At 50.5% G+C, this 18,346-nt stretch overlaps 1 protein-coding gene across 2 annotated transcripts in view; it reads left to right on the forward strand.

Moving 5' to 3' along the window:
- LOC130308082 (phospholipid scramblase 1-like) overlaps window positions 1–18,114 on the forward strand; it is an 82,554-nt gene extending 64,440 nt beyond the window's left edge. For both annotated transcript variants that reach the window (XM_056552227.1, XM_056552228.1), the window contains exons 3-7: window positions 2,943–2,970; window positions 7,846–8,027; window positions 15,091–15,252; window positions 15,389–15,517; window positions 17,670–18,114. In XM_056552227.1, coding sequence (XP_056408202.1) covers window positions 2,943–2,970; window positions 7,846–8,027; window positions 15,091–15,252; window positions 15,389–15,517; window positions 17,670–17,723 — 555 coding nt within the window. In that variant the 3' untranslated portion in view covers window positions 17,724–18,114. The remainder of the gene's footprint in view (window positions 1–2,942; window positions 2,971–7,845; window positions 8,028–15,090; window positions 15,253–15,388; window positions 15,518–17,669) is intronic.
- Window positions 18,115–18,346: the final 232 nt, after the last annotated feature.

Here is an 18,346-nt window from a genome sequence, read left to right on the forward strand (position 1 = left end):
TGGCTCCTGACTGTCCTCTCTGTCTCCCCTACCTGTCATCTCTATGGCTCCTGCCTGTCTCCCCTACCTGTCATCTCTATGGCTCCTGCCTGTCCTCTCTGTCTCCTCTACCTGTCATCTCTATGGCTCCTGCCTGTCCTGTCTGTCGCCCCTACCTGTCATCTCTATGGCTCCTGCCTGTCCTCTCTGTATCCTCTACCTGTCATCTCTATGGCTCCTGCCTGTCCTCTCTGTCTCCCCTACCTGTCATCTCTATGGCTCCTGCCTGTCCTCTCTGTCTCCCCTACCTGTCATCTCTATGGCTCCTGCATGTGCTCTCTGTCTCCTCTACCTGTCATCTCTATGGCTCCTGCCTGTCCTTTCTGTCTCCTCTACCTGTCATCTCTATGGCTCCTGCCTGTCCTCTCTGTCTCCTCTACCTGTCATCTCTATGGCTCCTGCCTGTCCTCTCTGTCTCCTCTACCTTTCATCTCTATGGCTCCTGCCTGTCCTCTCTGTCTCCTCTACCTTTCATCTCTATGGCTCCTGCCTGTCCTCTCTGTCTCCCCTACCTGTCATCTCTATGGCTCCTGCCTGTTCTCTCTGTCTCCCCTACCTGTCATCTCTATGGCTCCTGCCTGTCCTGTCTGTCTCCTCTACCTGTCATCTCTATGGCTCCTGCCTGTCCTCTCTGTCTCCCCTACCTGTCATCTCTATGGCTCCTGCCTGTCCTCTCTGTCTCCTCTACCTGTCATCTCTATGGCTCCTGCCTGTCCTCTCTGTCTCCTCTACCTTTCATCTCTATGGCTCCTGCCTGTCCTGTCTGTCTCCTCTACCTGTCATCTCTATGGCTCCTGCCTGTCCTCTCTGTCTCCTCTACCTTTTATCTCTATGGCTCCGGCCTGTCCTCTCTGTCTCCTCTACCTGTCATCTCTATGGCTCCTGCCTGTCCTCTCTGTCTCCTCTACCTGTCATCTATATGGCTCCTGCCTGTCCTCTCTGTCTCCTCTACCTTTCATCTCTATGGCTCCTGCCTGTCCTGTCTGTCTCCTCTACCTGTCATCTCTATGGCTCCTGCCTGTCCTCTCTGTCTCCTCTACCTTTTATCTCTATGGCTCCTGCCTGTCCTGTCTGTCTCCTCTACCTGTCATCTCTATGGCTCCTGCTGGTCCTCTCTGTCTCCTCTATCTGTCCTCTCTATGGCTCCTGGCGTGTCCTCTCTTTCTCCGCTAAATGTCATCTCTATGGCTCCTGCCTGTCCTCTCTGTCGCCCCTACCTGTCATCTCTATTTCTCCTGCCTGTCCTCTCTGTCTCCTCTACCTGTCATCTCTATTTCTCCTGCCTGTCCTCTCGGCCTCCTCCACCTGTCATCTCTACGGCCCCTGTCTGTCCTCTCTGTCTCCCCTACCTGTCATCTCTACGGCTCCTGTCTGTCCTCTCTGTCTCCCCTACCTGTCATCTCTATGGCCCCTGCCTGTACTCTCTGTCTCCACCTACCTGTCATCTCTATGGCTCCTGCCTGTCCTGTCTGTCTCCTCTACCTGTCATCTCTATGGCTCCTGCCTGTCCTCTCTGTCTCCTCTACCTGTCATCTCTATGGCTCCTGCCTGTCCTCTCTGTCTCCTCTACCTGTCATCTCTATGGCTCCTGCCTGTCCTCTCTGTCTCCTCTACCTGTCATCTCTATGGCTCCTGCCTGTCCTCTCTGTCTCCTCTACCTGTCATCTCTATGGCTCCTGCCTGTCCTCTCTGTCTCCTCTACCTGTCATCTCTATGGCTCCTGCCTGTCCTCTCTGTCTCCTCTACCTGTCATCTCTATGGCTCCTGCCTGTCTTCTCTGTGTCCACCTACCTGTCATCTCTATGGCTCCTGCCTGTTCTCTCTGCCTCCTTTACCTGTCATCTATATGGCTCCTGCCTTTCCTCTCTGTCTCCTCTACCTGTCATCTCTATGGCTCCTGCCTGTTCTCTCTGTCTCCTTTACTTGTCATCTCCATGGCTCCTGCCTGTCCTCTCTGTCTTCTCTACCTGTCATCTCTATGGCTCCTGCCTGTCCTCTCTATCTCCTCTACCTGTCATCTCTATGACGCCTGCCTGTCCTCTCTGTCTCCTCTACCTGTCATCTCTATGGCTCCTGCCTGTCCTCTCTATCTCCTCTACCTGTCATCTCTATGGCTCCTGCCTGTCCTCTCTGTCTCCTCTACCTGTCATCTCTATGGCTCCTGCCTGTCCTCTCTGTGTCCACCTACCTGTCATCTCTATGGCTCCTGCCTCTCCTCTCTGCCTCCTTTACCTGTCATCTCTATGGCTCCTGCCTGTCCTCTCTATCTCCTCTACCTGTCATCTCTATGACGCCTGCCTGTCCTCTCTGTCTCCTCTACCTGTCATCTCTATGGCTCCTGCCTGTCCTCTGTCTCCTCTACCTTTCATCTCTATGGCTCCTGCCTGTCCTCTCTGTCTCCTCTACCTGTCATCTCTATGGCTCCTGCCTGTCCTCTCTGTCTCCTCTACCTGTCATCTCCATGGCTCCTGCCTGTCCTCTCTGTCTCCCCTACCTGTCATCTCTATGGCTCCTGCCTGTCCTCTCTGTCTTCCCTACCTGTCATCTCTATGGATCCTGCCTGTCCTCTGTCTCCTCTACCTTTCATCTCTATGGCTCCTGCCTGTCCTCTCTGTCTCCTCTACCTGTCATCTCTATGGCTCCTGCCTGTCCTCTCTGTCTCCTCTACCTGTCATCTCTATGGCTCCTGCCTGTCCTCTCTGTCTCCTCTACCTGTCATCTCCATGGCTCCTGCCTGTCCTCTCTGTCTCCCCTACCTGTCATCTCTATGGCTCCTGCCTGTCCTCTCTGTCTCCCCTACCTGTCATCTCTATGGTTCCCTCCTGTCCTTCTAGTTGTGATGTCACCCTCCACCTTTCCACTATTATATGGAGTCATCACTAATGTTGTGTTTTCTGTTTCAGGTTAACCAGTTAATAGTGAAGGAGAAATGTAAGAAACATAAATGTATAAATAATAAATATTCTCTGTATTCATGTGTGTTCCTTGTTTAGCTGGAGTGACCAATAGTTATTCGTCCTTTTTCTTCAGTCCCTGGTGTCTAGTAATTTATTACTCCAGTCCCTGGTGTCTAGTGGTTTATTTCTCCAGTCCCTGGTGTCTAGTGTTTATTTTTACTCCAGTCCCTGGTGTCTTGTGGCTTATTACTCCAGTCCCTGGTGTCCAGTGTTTTATTTCTCCAGTCCCTGGTGTCTAGTGGTTTAATGCTCCAGTCACTGGTGTCTAGTGGTTTATTACTCCAGTCCCTGGTGTCTTGTGGTTTATTGCTCCAGTCCCTGGTGTCTAGTGGTTTATTTCTCCAGTCCCTGGTGTCTAGTGGTTTAATGCTCCAGTGCCTGGTGTCTAGTGGTTTATTTTTCCAGCCCCTGGTGTCTAGTGGTTTATTGTTCCAGTCTCTGGTATCTAGAGATTTATTTTTCTAGTTCCTGGTGTCTAGTGCTTTATTTAGTGCTGAGAAGTGGGAGGTGTGTGTGCAGCCTCAGCCAATCAGACACTGAACCTCTCTCTTCTAACAAAGCAGGAGGGCGGGGCTGCTCTCAGAGAGTGAGTTGATTGGCAAAGCAGATTTGGGATAAGATTTTTTTTTGTGTAAAATGTTTGACAATATAGTCACACGGTGTAGTGATTTAGAGTCCTGACGTTTGTCGTGTAATGGTTCAGTATTCTAGTTCTTGGTGTCCAATGGGTAAGTGCCCCAGTCTGCATTGTACAGTGGTTAAGTGCCCTAGTCTCCATTGTTCAGTGGTTAAGTGCCCCAGTTTTCATTTTACAATGGTTAGGTGCCCCCGTCTCCATTGTGCAGTGGTCGAGTGCCCCAGTCTCCATTGTACAGTGATTAAGTTCCCCAGCCCCAATTGTTACATAGTTACATAGTTAGTATGGTCGAAAAAAGACATATGTCCATCAAGTTCAACCAGGGAATTAAGGGGTAGGGGCGTGGCGCGATATTGGGGAAGGGATGGGATTTTATATTTCTGCATAAGCATTAATGTTATTTTGTTCCAGGAATGTATCTAATCCTGTTTTAAAGCTGTTAATTGTTCCTGCTGTGACCAGTTCCTGAGGTAGACCGTTCCATAAATTCACAGTCCTCACGGTAAAGAAGGCGTGTCGCCCCTTGAGACTAAACTTTTTCTTCTCCAGACGGAGGGAGTGCCCCCTCGTCCTTTGGGGGGGTTTAACCTGGAACAGTTTTTCTCCATATTTTTTGTATGGGCCATTTATATACTTATATACGTTTATCATATCCCCCCTTATACGTCTCTTCTCAAGACTAAACAATTGTAACTCCTTTAATCGCTCCTCATAGCTAAGATGTTCCAGGCCCCATATTAGTTTAGTCGCGCGTCTCTGCACCCTTTACAGCTCTGCAGTGTCCCTTTTATGGACAGGTGCCCAAAACTGAACAGCATATTCCAGGTGAGGTCGTACCAATGCTTTATAAAGGGGGAGTATTATGTCCCTGCCCCTCGAGTCCAGGCCTCTTTTGATACATGACAATATCCTGCCGGCCTTGGAAGCAGCAGCCTGACATTGTGCTATTCTGTAGTCTGTGATCTACAAGTCACCCAGATCCTTCTCTACCAGTGTCTCTGACAGTTTAATCCCCCCTAAGACATACGACGCTGCAGGTTATTAGTATACACAGCCCCCCTCTATATACACAGCCCCCCTCTATATACACAGCCCCCCTCTATATACACAGCCCCCCTCTATATACACAGCCCCCTCTATATATACAGCCCCCCCTCTATATACACAGCCCCCCCTCTATATACACAGCCCCCCCTCTATATACACAGCCCCCCTCTATATACACAGCCCCCCTCTATATACACAGCCCCCCTCTATATACACAGCCCCCCTAAGACATACGATGCATGCAGGTTATTAGTACCCAGATGCAGAACTTTACATTTATCCACATTGAACCTCATTTGCCAAGTGGAGGCCCAGACACTTAGTCTATCCAAGTCATCTTGTAACTTATACACCTCCTCTATATACACAGCCCCCCTCTATATACACATCCTCTATATACACAGCCCCCCTCTATATACACATCCTCTATATACACAGCCCCCCCTCTATATACACAGCCCCCCTCTATATATACACAGCCCCCCTCTATATACACAGCCCCCCCTCTATATACACAGCCCCCTTCTATATACACAGCCCCCCTCTATATACACAGTCCCCCCTCTATATACACAGCCCCCCTCTATATACACAGCCCCCCTCTATATACACAGCCCCCCCTCTATATACACAGCCCCCCCTCTATATACACAGCCCCCCCTCTATATACACAGCCCCCCTCTATATACACAGCCCCCCTCTATATACACAGCCCCCCTCTATATACACAGCCCCCCCTCTATATACACAGCCCCCCCTCTATATACAGAGCTGTTAATACCATCCTCTATATCATTGATAAATAAATTATACAACAGTGGTCCCAGTACAGAACCTTGGGGTCACCACTAATAACCGGAGACCAATCAGAGTACGAATCATTGACCCCCACTCTCTGGGTACGATCCATGAGCCAGTGTTCAATCCAGTTACAAACTAAAATTTCCAAACCCAAAGACCTTAACTTACCTGTCAGACGTCTATGAGGGACAGTATCAAATGCTTTAGCAAAATCCAGAAACACTATATACACAGCCCCCCTCTATATACACAGCCCCCCTCTATATACACAGCCCCCCTCTATATACACAGCCCCCCTCTATATACACAGCCCCCCCTCTATATACACAGCCCCCCTCTATATACACAGCCCCCCCTCTATATACACAGCCCCCCTCTATATACACAGCCCCCCTCTATATACACAGCCCCCCTCTATATACACAGCCCTCCCTCTATATACACAGCCCCCCTCTATATACACAGCCCCCCTCTATATACACAGCCCCCTTCTATATACACAGCCCCCCTCTATATACACAGCCCCCCCTCTATATACACAGCCCCCCTCTATATACACAGCCCCCCTCTATATACACAGCCCCCTTCTATATACACAGCCCCCCTCTATATACACAGCCCCCCCTCTATATACACAGCCCCCCTATATATACACAGCCCCCCTCTATATACACAGCCCCCCTCTATATACACAGCCCTCCTCTATATACACAGCCCCCCTCTATATACACAGCCATTCCTCTGTCAAGGCTTCTACTCACCTCTTCATAAAAGCAGATTAGATTGGTTTGACAACTTCTATCCTTAGTAAACCCATGCTGGCTATCACTTATAATACAATTATCCCCTATGTATTCCTGTATGTAATCCCTTATAAGTCCTTCAAACAATTTACCCACAATGCACGTTAAACTTACTGGTCTATAGTTTCCTGGGGAAGACCTAGAACCCTTTTTGAAGATTGGCACCACATTCGCCTTGCGCCAGTCCCTTGGCACAATACCAGACACCAGAGAATCTCTAAATATCATGAACAGGGGTACAGATATTACTGAACTTACCTCTCTAAGAACTCTTGGGTGTAGTCCATCCGGTCCTGGGGATTTGCTTACATTTATATCACTTAACTTACCTTGTACCATCTCTACATTAAGCCAGTTCAGTACATTACATGATGTGTTACCAGCACTGACCTGTACATGATGTGTTACCAGCACTGACCTGTACATGATGTGTTACCAGCACTGACCTGGCCAATGTCAGCTCCTTCTTCCATAGTGTATACAGAACTAAAGAACCCATTCAGTAGCTCCGCCTTCTCTTGATTGTGCAGTGGTTAAGTGCCCCAGTCTCCATTGTGCAGTGGTTAAGTGCCCCAGTCTCCATGGTACAGTGGTTGAGTGCACCAATCTCTACTGTACAGTGGTAACTGTAAGTGCCCCAGTCTCCATTGTACAGTGGTTACTGTAAGTGCTCCAGTCTCCATTGTACAGTCGTTAAGTACCCCAGTCTCCATTGTACAGTCGTTAAGTACCCCAGTCTCCATTGTACAGTGGTTCAGTGCTCCACTCTGCATTGTACAGTGGTTAAGTGCCCCAGTCTCCATTGTACAGTGGTTAAGTGCCCCAGTCTCCATTGTACAGTGGTTAATGTAAGTGCTCCAGTCTCCATTGTACAGTTGTTAAGTACCCTAGTCTCCATTGTAGAGTTGTTAAGTATTCCAGCCTCCATTGTACAATGGTTGAGTGCTCCACTCTGCATTGTTTAGTGGTTAAGTGCCCCTGTCTCCATTGTACAGTGGTTGAGTGCTCCACTCTGCATTGTACAGTTGTTAAGTACCCCAGTCTGCATTGTACAGTGGTTAAGTGCCACAGTCTCCATTGTACAGTGGTTGAGTGCACCCCTCTGCATTGTACAGTTGTTAAGTACCCCAGTCTGCATTGTACAGTGGTTAAGTGCCCCAGTCTCTATTGTACAGTGGTTGAGTGCACCCCTCTGCATTGTACAGATGTTAAGTACCCCAGTTTCCATTGTACAGTGGTTAAGTGCCCCAGTCTCCATTGTACAGTGGTTGAGTGCCCCACTCTGCATTGTTTAGTGGTTAAGTGCCCCTGTCTCCATTGTACAGTGGTTGAGTGCACCCCTCTGCATTGTACAGTTGTTAAGTACCCCAGTTTCCATTGTACAGTGGTTGAGTGCCCCACTCTGCATTGTACAGTGGTTAAGTGCCTTTGTCTCCATTGTACAGTGGTTGAGTGCCCCACTCTGCATTGTATAGCGGTTAAGTGCCCCAGTTTACATTGTTCAATAATTAAGTCCTCCATGTCATGTTAATAGTCTGTACCCTGTATATCTCGCCACCAGTCTCGGTGTCTCAGGGTTTGGGTTCCTCCTATGATGTGTTGAATCACCTTGGTCAGCGACTATTACAGACAGACCAAAATATTGGGTGCTGCTGCCCTGTCTATGATGTCAGTTTTCGGGACAACAGCGGCAATGACGTCCTGAAGCTTCTGGAGGCCCGATCTTGCACCTGTACTCCGCAGGTAAGGATTATATGGTCAGCTAAGGCCAGGACTGTGACCGTTGTGTCAGGGCGGCCATTGTGGAGCTGTTTTCGGAGTCACTTATAGTCACCTGTTCCCCTCTCTTCTTACCGATAAACATGAAACGTTGCTCATTTCCAGAAAAAGAGAACTTAATCTACAGTGCCACCTACTGGAGGCAGCTTCCCTTACAATCAACCTTCAACCCTTAAAGAGCCTTAAAACATGATTGGGGATTATATGCCAAGTCAGGAACTCCTCTGAAAGAGAGGACACGGCTGTAATGGGAGTTTCTGCCCCTCATCAGTACAGAGCCGGATGCTGCTTGGATAGTAAGAGGCTTTCAATGTGGCACTTTAGAGTAAGTTCATCTCACTCACAAGGACCTTGACGATCTTCACAGGCCACAGGCCGGAGCCAAGGCCACTTATAAACTGCAGGGACCCAACCATTGTAACCTCAGGAAAAACACAGGACATTGCCACCACAACAAGGGTTAACTCTTTGTCTGTCTGGACAGAATTCACTGCCTTACAAAAAAAAAATAACAGCAATTCAACCCCTATCCTCGTCCAGTAGAGGCAATAATTTGGAGTTATGAACTTGCAAGCTAGAAATCCTGAATCCCTACACAAACGTGCAGTAAATGACAATGTCACCTACACATGCCGAGAGCAGCCCAGTATAAGGGGAGAAGACGTCACAAAGGGGGTGACACACAGTATAAGGGGAGGAGATGTCTGAAAAGGGGGTGACACACAGTATAAGGGGAGGAGATGTCTGAACAGGGGGCGACACACAGTATAAGAGGAGGAGACCTCTGAACAGGGGGCGACACACAGTATAATAGGAGGAGACGTCTGAACAGGGGGCGACACACAGTATAAGGGGAGGAGAGGTCTGAACAGGGGGCGACACACAGTATAAGGGGAGGAGACGTCTGAACAGGGGGACGACACACAGTATAAGAGTGAGGAGACGTCTGAACAGGGGACGACACACAGTATAAGGGGAGGAGACGTCTGAACAGGGGGCGACACACAGTATAAGAGGAGGAGATGTCAGAACAAGGGGCGACACACAGTATAAGGGGAGGAGACGTCTGAACAGGTGGCGACACACAGTATAAGGGGAGGAGACGTCTGAACAAGGGGCGACACACAGTATAAGGGCAGGAGACGTCTGAACAGGGGGACGACACACAGTATAAGAGGAGGAGATGTCTGAACAGGGGGTGACACACAGTATAAGGGGAGCAGACGTCTGAACAGGGGGCGACACACAGTATAAGAGTGAGGAGACGTCTGAACAGGGGACGACACACAGTGTAAGGGGAGGAGACGTCTGAACAGGGGACGACACACAGTATAAGGGGAGGAGCTGTCTGAACAGGGGGCGACACACAGTATAAGAGGAGGAGACGTCTGAACAGGGGGCGACACCCAGTATAAGGGGAGGAGATGTCTGAACAGGGGGCGACACACAGTATAAGAGGAGGAGACGTCTGAACAGGGGGCGACACCCAGTATAAGGGGAGGAGATTCTGAACAGGGGGCGACACACAGTATAAGGGGAGGAGACGTCTGAACAGGGGGCGACACACAGTATAAGGGGAAGAGACGTCTGAACAGGGGACGACACACAGTATAAGAGGAGGAGATGTAAGAACAGGGGGCGACACACAGTATAAGGGGAGGAGATGTATGAACAGGGGGCGACACACAGTATAAGGGGAGGAGATGTCTGAACAGGGGGCGACACACAGTATAAGGGGAGGAGACGTCTGAACAGGGGGCGACACACAGTATAAGGGGAGGAGACATCTGAACAGGGGGCGACACACAGTATAAGAGGAGGAGACGTCTGAACAGGGGGCGACACACAGTATAAGAGGAGGAGATGTCTGAACAGGGGGCGACACACAGTATAAGGGGAGGAGACGTCTGAACAGGGGGCGACACACAGTATAAGGGGAAGAGACATCTGAACAGGGGGCGACACACAGTATAAGAGGAGGAGACGTCTGAACAGGGGGCGACACACAGTATAAGGGGAGGAGACGTCTGAACAGGGGGCGACACACAGTATAAGAGGAGGAGACGTCTGAACAGGGGGCGACACACAGTATAAGGGGAGGAGACGTCTGAACAGGGGGCGACACACAGTATAAGGGGAGGAGACGTCTGAACAGGGGACGACACACAGTATAAGGGGAGGAGACGTCTGAACAGGGGGCGACACACAGTATAAGGGGAGGAGAAATCTGAACAGGGGGCGACACACAGTATAAGAGGAGGAGACGTCTGAACAGGGGGGCGACACACAGTATAAGGGGAGGAGACATCTGAACAGGGGGCGACACACAGTATAAGAGGAGGAGACGTCTGAACAGGGGGCGACACACAGTATAAGGGGAGGAGACGTCTGAACAGGGGGCGACACACAGTATAAGAGGAGGAGACGTCTGAACAGGGGGCGACACACAGTATAAGGGGAGGAGACGTCTGAACAGGGGGCGACACACAGTATAAGGGGAGGAGACGTCTGAACAGGGGACGACACACAGTATAAGGGGAGGAGACGTCTGAACAGGGGGCGACACACAGTATAAGGGGAGGAGAAATCTGAACAGGGGGCGACACACAGTATAAGAGGAGGAGACGTCTGAACAGGGGGGCGACACACAGTATAAGGGGAGGAGATGTCTGAACAGGGGGCAACACACAGTATAAGGGGAGGAGACGTCTGAACAGGGGGCGACACACAGTATAAGAGGAGGAGACGTCTGAACAGGGGGCGACACACAGTATAAGGGGAGGAGACGTCAGAACAGGGGGCGACACACAGTATAAGGGGAGGAGACGTCTGAACAGGGGGCGACACACAGTATAAGGGGAGGAGACGTCTGAACAGGGGGCGACACACAGTATAAGAGGAGGAGACGTCTGAACAGGGGGCGACACACAGTATAAGGGGAGGAGACGTCTGAACAGGGGGCGACACACAGTATAAGGGGAGGAGACGTCTGAACTGGGGGCGACACACAGTATAAGGGGAGGAGACGTTTGAACAGGGGGCGACACACAGTATAAGGGGAGGAGACGTCTGAACAGGGGGCGACACACAGTATAAGAGGAGGAGACGTCTGAACAGGGGGCGACACACAGTATAAGGGGAGGAGACGTCTGAACAGGGGACGACACACAGTATAAGGGGAGTAGACGTCTGAACAGGGGTCGACACACAGTATAAGGGGAGGAGACGTTTGAACAGGGGCGACACACAGTATAAGGGGAGGAGATGTCTGAACAGGGGGCGACACACAGTATAAGGGGAGGAGACGTCTGAACAGGGGGCGACACACAGTATAAGGGGAGGAGATGTCTGAACAGGGGGCGACACACAGTATAAGGGGAGGAGACGTCTGAACAGGGGGCGACACACAGTATAAGGGGAGGAGACGTCTGAACAGGGGACGACACACAGTATAAGGGGAGGAGACGTCTGAACAGGGGGAGACACACAGTATAAGGGGAGGAGACATCTGAACAGGGGGCAACACACAGTATAAGGGGAGGAGACGTCTGAACAGGGGGGCGACACACAGTATAAGGGGAGGAGACGTCTGAACAGGGGGCGACACACAGTATAAGAGGAGGAGACGTCTGAACAGGGGACGACACACAGTAGAAGAGGAGGAGACGTATGAACAGGGGGCGACACACAGTATAAGGGGAGGAGACGTTTGAACAGGGGCGACACACAGTATAAGGGGAGAAGACGTCTGAACAGGGGGCGACACACAGTATAAGGGGAGTAGACGTCTGAACAGGGGGCGACACACAGTATAAGGGGAGGAGATGTCTGAACAGGGGGCGACACACAGTATAAGGGGAGGAGACGTCTGAACAGGGGGCGACACACAGTATAAGGGGAGGAGACGTCTGAACAGGGGACGACACACAGTATAAGGGGAGGAGACGTCTGAACAGGGGGCGACACACAGTATAAGGGGAGGAGACGTTTGAACAGGGGCGACACACAGTATAAGGGGAGAAGACGTCTGAACAGGGGGCGACACACAGTATAAGGGGAGTAGACGTCTGAACAGGGGGCGACACACAGTATAAGGGGAGGAGATGTCTGAACAGGGGGCGACACACAGTATAAGGGGAGGAGACGTCTGAACAGGGGGCGACACACAGTATAAGGGGAGGAGACGTCTGAACAGGGGACGATACACAGTATAAGGGGAGGAGACGTCTGAACAGGGGGCGACACACAGTATAAGGGGAGGAGACATCTGAACAGGGGGCAACACACAGTATAAGGGGAGGAGACGTCTGAACAGGGGGGCGACACACAGTATAAGAGGAGGAGATGTCTGAACAGGGGGCGACACACAGTATAAGGGGAGTAGACGTCTGAACAGGGGGCGACACACAGTATAAGGGGAGGAGAGGTCTGAACAGGGGACGACACACAGTAGAAGAGGAGGAGACGTATGAACAGGGGGCGACACACAGTATAAGGGGAGGAGACGTCAGAACAGGGGGCGACACACAGTATAAGGGGAGGAGACGTCTGAACAGGGGGCGACACACAGTATAAGGGGAGGAGACATCTGAACAGGGGGCGACACACAGTATAAGAGGAGGAGACATCTGAACAGGGGGGCGACACACAGTATAAGAGGAGGAGACGTCTGAACAGGGGGCGACACACAGTATAAGAGGAGGAGACGTCTGAACAGGGGACGACACACAGTATAAGTGGAAAAGACGTCTGAACAGGGGGCGACACACAGTATAAGGGGAGGAGACGTCTGAACAGGAGGCGACACACAGTATAAGGGGAGGGGTGTCTGAACAGGGGGCAACACACAGTATAAGGGGAGGAGACATCTGAACAGGGGGTGACACACAGTATAAGGGGAGGAGATGTCAGAACAGGGGGCGACACACAGTATAAGAGGAGGAGACGTCTGAACAGGGGGCGACACACAGTATAAGGGGAGGAGACGTCTGAACAGGGGGCGACATACAATATAAGGGGAGGAGATGTCTGAATGGGGGCCACACACAGTATAAGTGGAGGAGACGTCTGAACAGGGGGCGACACACAGTATAAGGGGAGGAGACGTCTGAACAGGAGGCGACACACAGTATAAGGGGAGGGATGTCTGAACAGGGGGCGACACACAGTATAAGGGGAGGAGACATCTGAACAGGGGGTGACACAAAGTATAAGAGGAGGAGATGTCTGAACAGGGGGCGACACACAGTATAAGGGGAGGAGACATCTGAACAGGGGGCGACACACAGTATAAGGGGAGAAGATGTATGAACAGGGGGCGACACACAGTATAAGTGGAGGAGACGTCTGAACAGGGGGCGACACACAGTATAAGGGGAGGAGACGTCAGAACAGGGGACGACACACAGTATAAGGGGAGTAGACGTCTGAACAGGGGGGCGACACACATTATAAGGGGAGGAGACGTCTGAACAGGGGGCGACACACAGTATAAGGGGAGGAGATGTCTGAACAGGGGGCGACACACAGTATAAGAGGAGGAGATGTCTGAACAGGGGGCGACACACAGTATAAGGGGAGGAGACGTCTGAACAGGGGGCGACACACAGTATAAGAGGAGGAGACGTCTGAAAAGGGGGCGACACACAGTATAAGAGGAGGAGACGTCTGAACAGGGGGCGACACACAGTATAAGGGGAGGAGATGTCTGAACAGGGGGCGACACACAGTATAAGGGGAGGAGACGTCTGAACAGGGGGCGACACAAAATATAAGAGGAGGAGACGTCTGAACAGGGGGCGACACACAATATAAGGGGAGGAGCTGTCTGAATAAGGGAAGGAGACGTCTGAACAGGGGGCGACACACAGTATAAGGGGAGGAGACATCTGAACAGGGGGCGACACACAGTATAAGAGGAGGAGACGTCTGAACAGGAGGCGACACACAGTATAAGGGGAGGAGACATCTGAACAGGGGGCGACACACAGTATAAGAGGAGGAGATGTCTGAACAGGGGGCGACACACAGTATAAGAGGAGGAGATGTCTGAACAGGGGGCGACACACAATATAAGGGGAGGAGACGTCTGAACAGGGGGCAACACACAGTATAAGAGGAGGAGACGTCTGAACAGGGGGCGACACACAATATAAGGGGAGGAGCTGTCTGAATAAGGGGAGGAGACGTATGAACAGGGGGGCGACACACAGTATAAGAGGAGGAGACGTCTGAACAGGGGGCGACACACAGTATAAGGGGAGGAGATTTCTGAACAGGGGGCGTCGCACAGTATAAGGGGAGGAGATGTCTGAACAGGGGGCGACACACCGCATAAGAGGAGGAGACGCTTGAACAGGGGGCGACACACAGTATAAGGGGAGGAGATGTCTTAACAGGGGGCGACACACAGTATAAGGGGAGGAGACGTCTGAACAGGGGGCGACACACAGTATAAGGGGAGGAGATGTCTGAACAGGGGGCGACACACAGTATAAGGGGAGGAGATGTCTGAACAGGGGGCGACACACAGTAAAAGGGGAGGAGACGTCTGAACAGGGGGCGACACACAGTATAAGGGGAGGAGATGTCTTAACAGGGGGCGACACACAGTATAAGGGGAGGAGATGTCTGAACAGGGGGCGACACACAGTATAAGGGGAGGAGATGTCTTAACAGGGCGCGACACACAGTATAAGGGGAGGAGACGTCTTAACAGGGGGCGACACACAGTATAAGGGGAGGAGACGTAACAGGGGGCGACACACAGTATAAGGGGAGGAGACGTCTGAACAGGGGGCGGCACACAGTATAAGGGGAGGAGACGTCTGAACAGGAGGCGACACGCAGTATAAGGGGAGGAGACGTCTGAACAGGGGGCACTTTTTTATTAGTTGCCATGTTGTGTTTTTTAAATGCCCCATATTTAACATATACTGTACGACCAATTCTCAGAGGGTTCAACTGTATATGTCATCTCCTGAGATAGGTCCATGTCACCCTTATCCAGTTGGTCATCTCGTTCCAGATATCGGTGACCTGTCTTTCGGGGGCTCCGGTTGGATTTGTGAAGTTGCATGTGAACCATCTGGTCACCCACCTGTCAGTGATGGATTCCTCCAATAAAGTCATCCTCCTCATCCTAGGACCCAGCTTAAGGGACAGTATTTTTGGCAACAGCACCTTTGAGGTAAATCATATACTATATAATGTTTTGTCTTGCCCCTCCCCCTGCAGGGTGATACAGAGAGGAGGAGCTATGAGCCTGCCCCACCCCCTGCAGGGTGATAGGGTTCTGGTAACACGCCCCATCTCTCCTCTCTCAGGTGAAGTCTCGGGATGAGCAGCATGTTGTTGGTATAATCAAGATGGAGACCGACCATGTTCTGGTTTCCTTCCCGTTGGACATGGAGGTGGCGGTGAAGGCCTTGTTGTTGGGCTCCTCCCTTTTTCTGGTGAGTAGATTCTCCATGATGGATGAGGATGATCTCCGGTGGATGAATTAGTGATGTGTCGTGGAGAAGATCATGATGGACGTCTGGTGTCTTCATCCTAAGAATGGTCCTTGTGGTTGTCACAATGAGATCTCTGTGACCCCCTGTAGTCTATAACAACGAGAGTGTTCTCATAGTGGATCCGTACCCCCAAGTCCTGCCCACTGCCCCCCTATAGTCTATAACCACGAGAGTGTTCTCATAGTGGATCCGTACCCCCGACTCCTGCCCTCTGTGCCCCCTGTAGTCTATAACCACGAGAGTGTTCTCATAGTGGATCCTTACCCCCGACTCCTGCCCTCTGCGCCCCCTGTAGTCTATAACAACGAGAGTGTTCTCATAGTGGATCCTTACCCCCGACTCCTGCCCTCTGCGCCCCCTGTAGTCTATAACAACGAGAGTGTTCTCATAGTGGATCCGTACCCCCAAATCCTGCCCACTGCCCCCCCTATACTCTATAACCACGAGAGTGTTCTCATAGTGGTTCCTTACCCCCGACTCCTGCCCTCTGCGCCCCCTGTAGTCTATAACCACGAGAGTGTTCTCATAGTGGAGCCGTACCCCGACTCCTGCCTACTGTGCCCTCTGTAGTCTATAACCACAAGAGTGTTCTCATAGTGGTTCCTTACCCCCGACTCCTGCCCTCTGCGCCCCCTGTAGTCTATAACCACGAGAGTGTTCTCATAGTGGAGCCGTACCCCGACTCCTGCCTACTGCGCCCCCTGTAGTCTATAACCACGAGAGTGTTCTCATAGTGGATCCGTACTCCGACTCCTGCCCACTGTGCCCCCTGTAGTCTATAACCACGAGAGTGTTCTCATAGTGGAGCCGTACCCCGACTCCTGCCCACTGTGCCCCCTGTAGTCTGTAACCACAAGAGTGTTCTCATAGTGGATCCGTACCCCGACTCCTGCCCACTGCGCCCCCTGTAGTCTATAACCAAGAGAGTGTTCTCATAGTGGAGCCGTACCCCAACTCCTGCCCTCTGCGCCCCCTGTAGTCTATAACCACGAGAGTGTTCTCATAGTGGATCTGTACCTCCTCCTCCTCTTCCTCCTGCTCCTTATTCTCTCCCTTTCCCCTGTTCTCTACACTCCTCTTCCTTTCTCCTCCTCTTTCCCATCCTCTTTTCCTTCTCTTCCTTCCCCATTTTCTCCTCCTCTTTCTATTCCTATTTCTCCTCTTTCTATTCCTATTTCTCCTCCTCTTTCTATTCCTATTTCTACTCCTCTTTCTCCTCCTTTCTATCCTTCTCTTCCTGTTCCTTTCTCCCCCTCTTTCTTCTTCCTCCTTCACTTACATATTTTACTTTTCCTGTTCCTCACTTTCTTCCTCTTCCTCCTCTTTTACCCCCTTCTTTTCTTTCTCTTCTCTTTCTCGATCCTTTTCTCTCCCTCTTTCTCCTTCTCTTCCCAATTCCCTCTTCTTCCTCCTTCTCTTCCTCTTTTTCCTTCTCCTTTTTCCTCATCTTACTCCTCCTCCTCCTATATCTTGATATTTTTCACCTCCTCTTTTTTATGTCCCTCCTCTTTCTCCTCCTCTTCCTTATCCCCCTTGTCTTTCCCCTCCTATTTCTTGATCTTTTTCTCTTCCTCTTTCTCCTCCTCTTTTTTCTGTCCCTCCTCTTTCTTGATCTTTTTCTCCTTCTCTTTCTCCTCCTCTTTCTTGATCTTTTTCTCCTCCTCTTTCCCTTTCTCTTTTTTGATCTTTTTCTCCTCCTCTATCTTGATCTTTTTCTCCTCCTCATTCTTGATCTTTTTCTCCTCTTTCTATTCCTCTTTCTTGATGTTTTTCTCCTCCTCTTTCTCCTCCTCTTTTTTATGCCCCTCCTTTTTCTCCTCCTCTTTCTTGATCTTTTTCTCCTCCTCTTGCTCCTCCTCTTTCTTGATATTTTTCTCCTCTTTCTCCTCCTCTTTCTTGATGTTTTTCTCCTCCTCTTTCCTCTCCTCTTCCTGAATATTTTTGTACTTCTCTCAATCCTTTTCTTATTGCTTTTCTTGTTCCTCATTTTCTTTTTCTTCCTCCTCTTCCTCTTATTGCTCTTCCTGTTCCTCGCTTTCTTCCATCTTTGTTCCATCTTATAATAATCCGATATTATGTTGTTTTTCCTCAGAGTCATCTCATTAAGTTGGCGAGGAGGAATCTACGGACTCGAAGCAACTCCTAAATGTCACATGACTATTCCTGCTGCTAACCTCGCACATGTATACCGCCACATGTATCTGGTGATGTGTAACGTATTCTGGTGATATGGTCATTTCTTCTTTAACCCTTTCACTAACAGGGTTTTTGGACATTTTGAACTTCTATTATCCGGAACAATTTTCAATCTTTTGACATGAACAAATAAAACTTAAATTACAAAATTACACCCCCCCCCCTTATATATTCTACAAAATCTGATTGATAGTATGCCCTGCTGCACTTTATACTCACAGGCGTCTTGATACAATTTTGTGTAATTTTTAATTTGAAATGTTTCATATTTTCATCTAATAAAATTCAATTCATGGGTAAACGTGTGATCGAAGCAGAGAGTTATTGGTGCCGAACCTCCTAAAATTTGTCCTCAGGTACAGAGCCCCGCTTGTCCTCAGTGTACAGAGCCCCGCTTGTCCTCAGTGTACAGAGCCCCGCTTGTCCTCAGTGTACAGAGCCCCGCTTGTCCTCAGTGTACAGAGCCCCTCTTGTCCTCAGTGTACAGAGCCCCGCTTGTCCTCAGTGTACAGAGCCCCGCTTGTCCTTAGTGTACAGAGCCCTGCTTGTCCTCAGTGTACAGAGCCCTGGTTG

This window comes from Hyla sarda, unplaced genomic scaffold (assembly GCF_029499605.1).
Source record: "Hyla sarda isolate aHylSar1 unplaced genomic scaffold, aHylSar1.hap1 scaffold_146, whole genome shotgun sequence".
Classification (NCBI taxonomy): Eukaryota; Metazoa; Chordata; class Amphibia; order Anura; family Hylidae; genus Hyla; species Hyla sarda.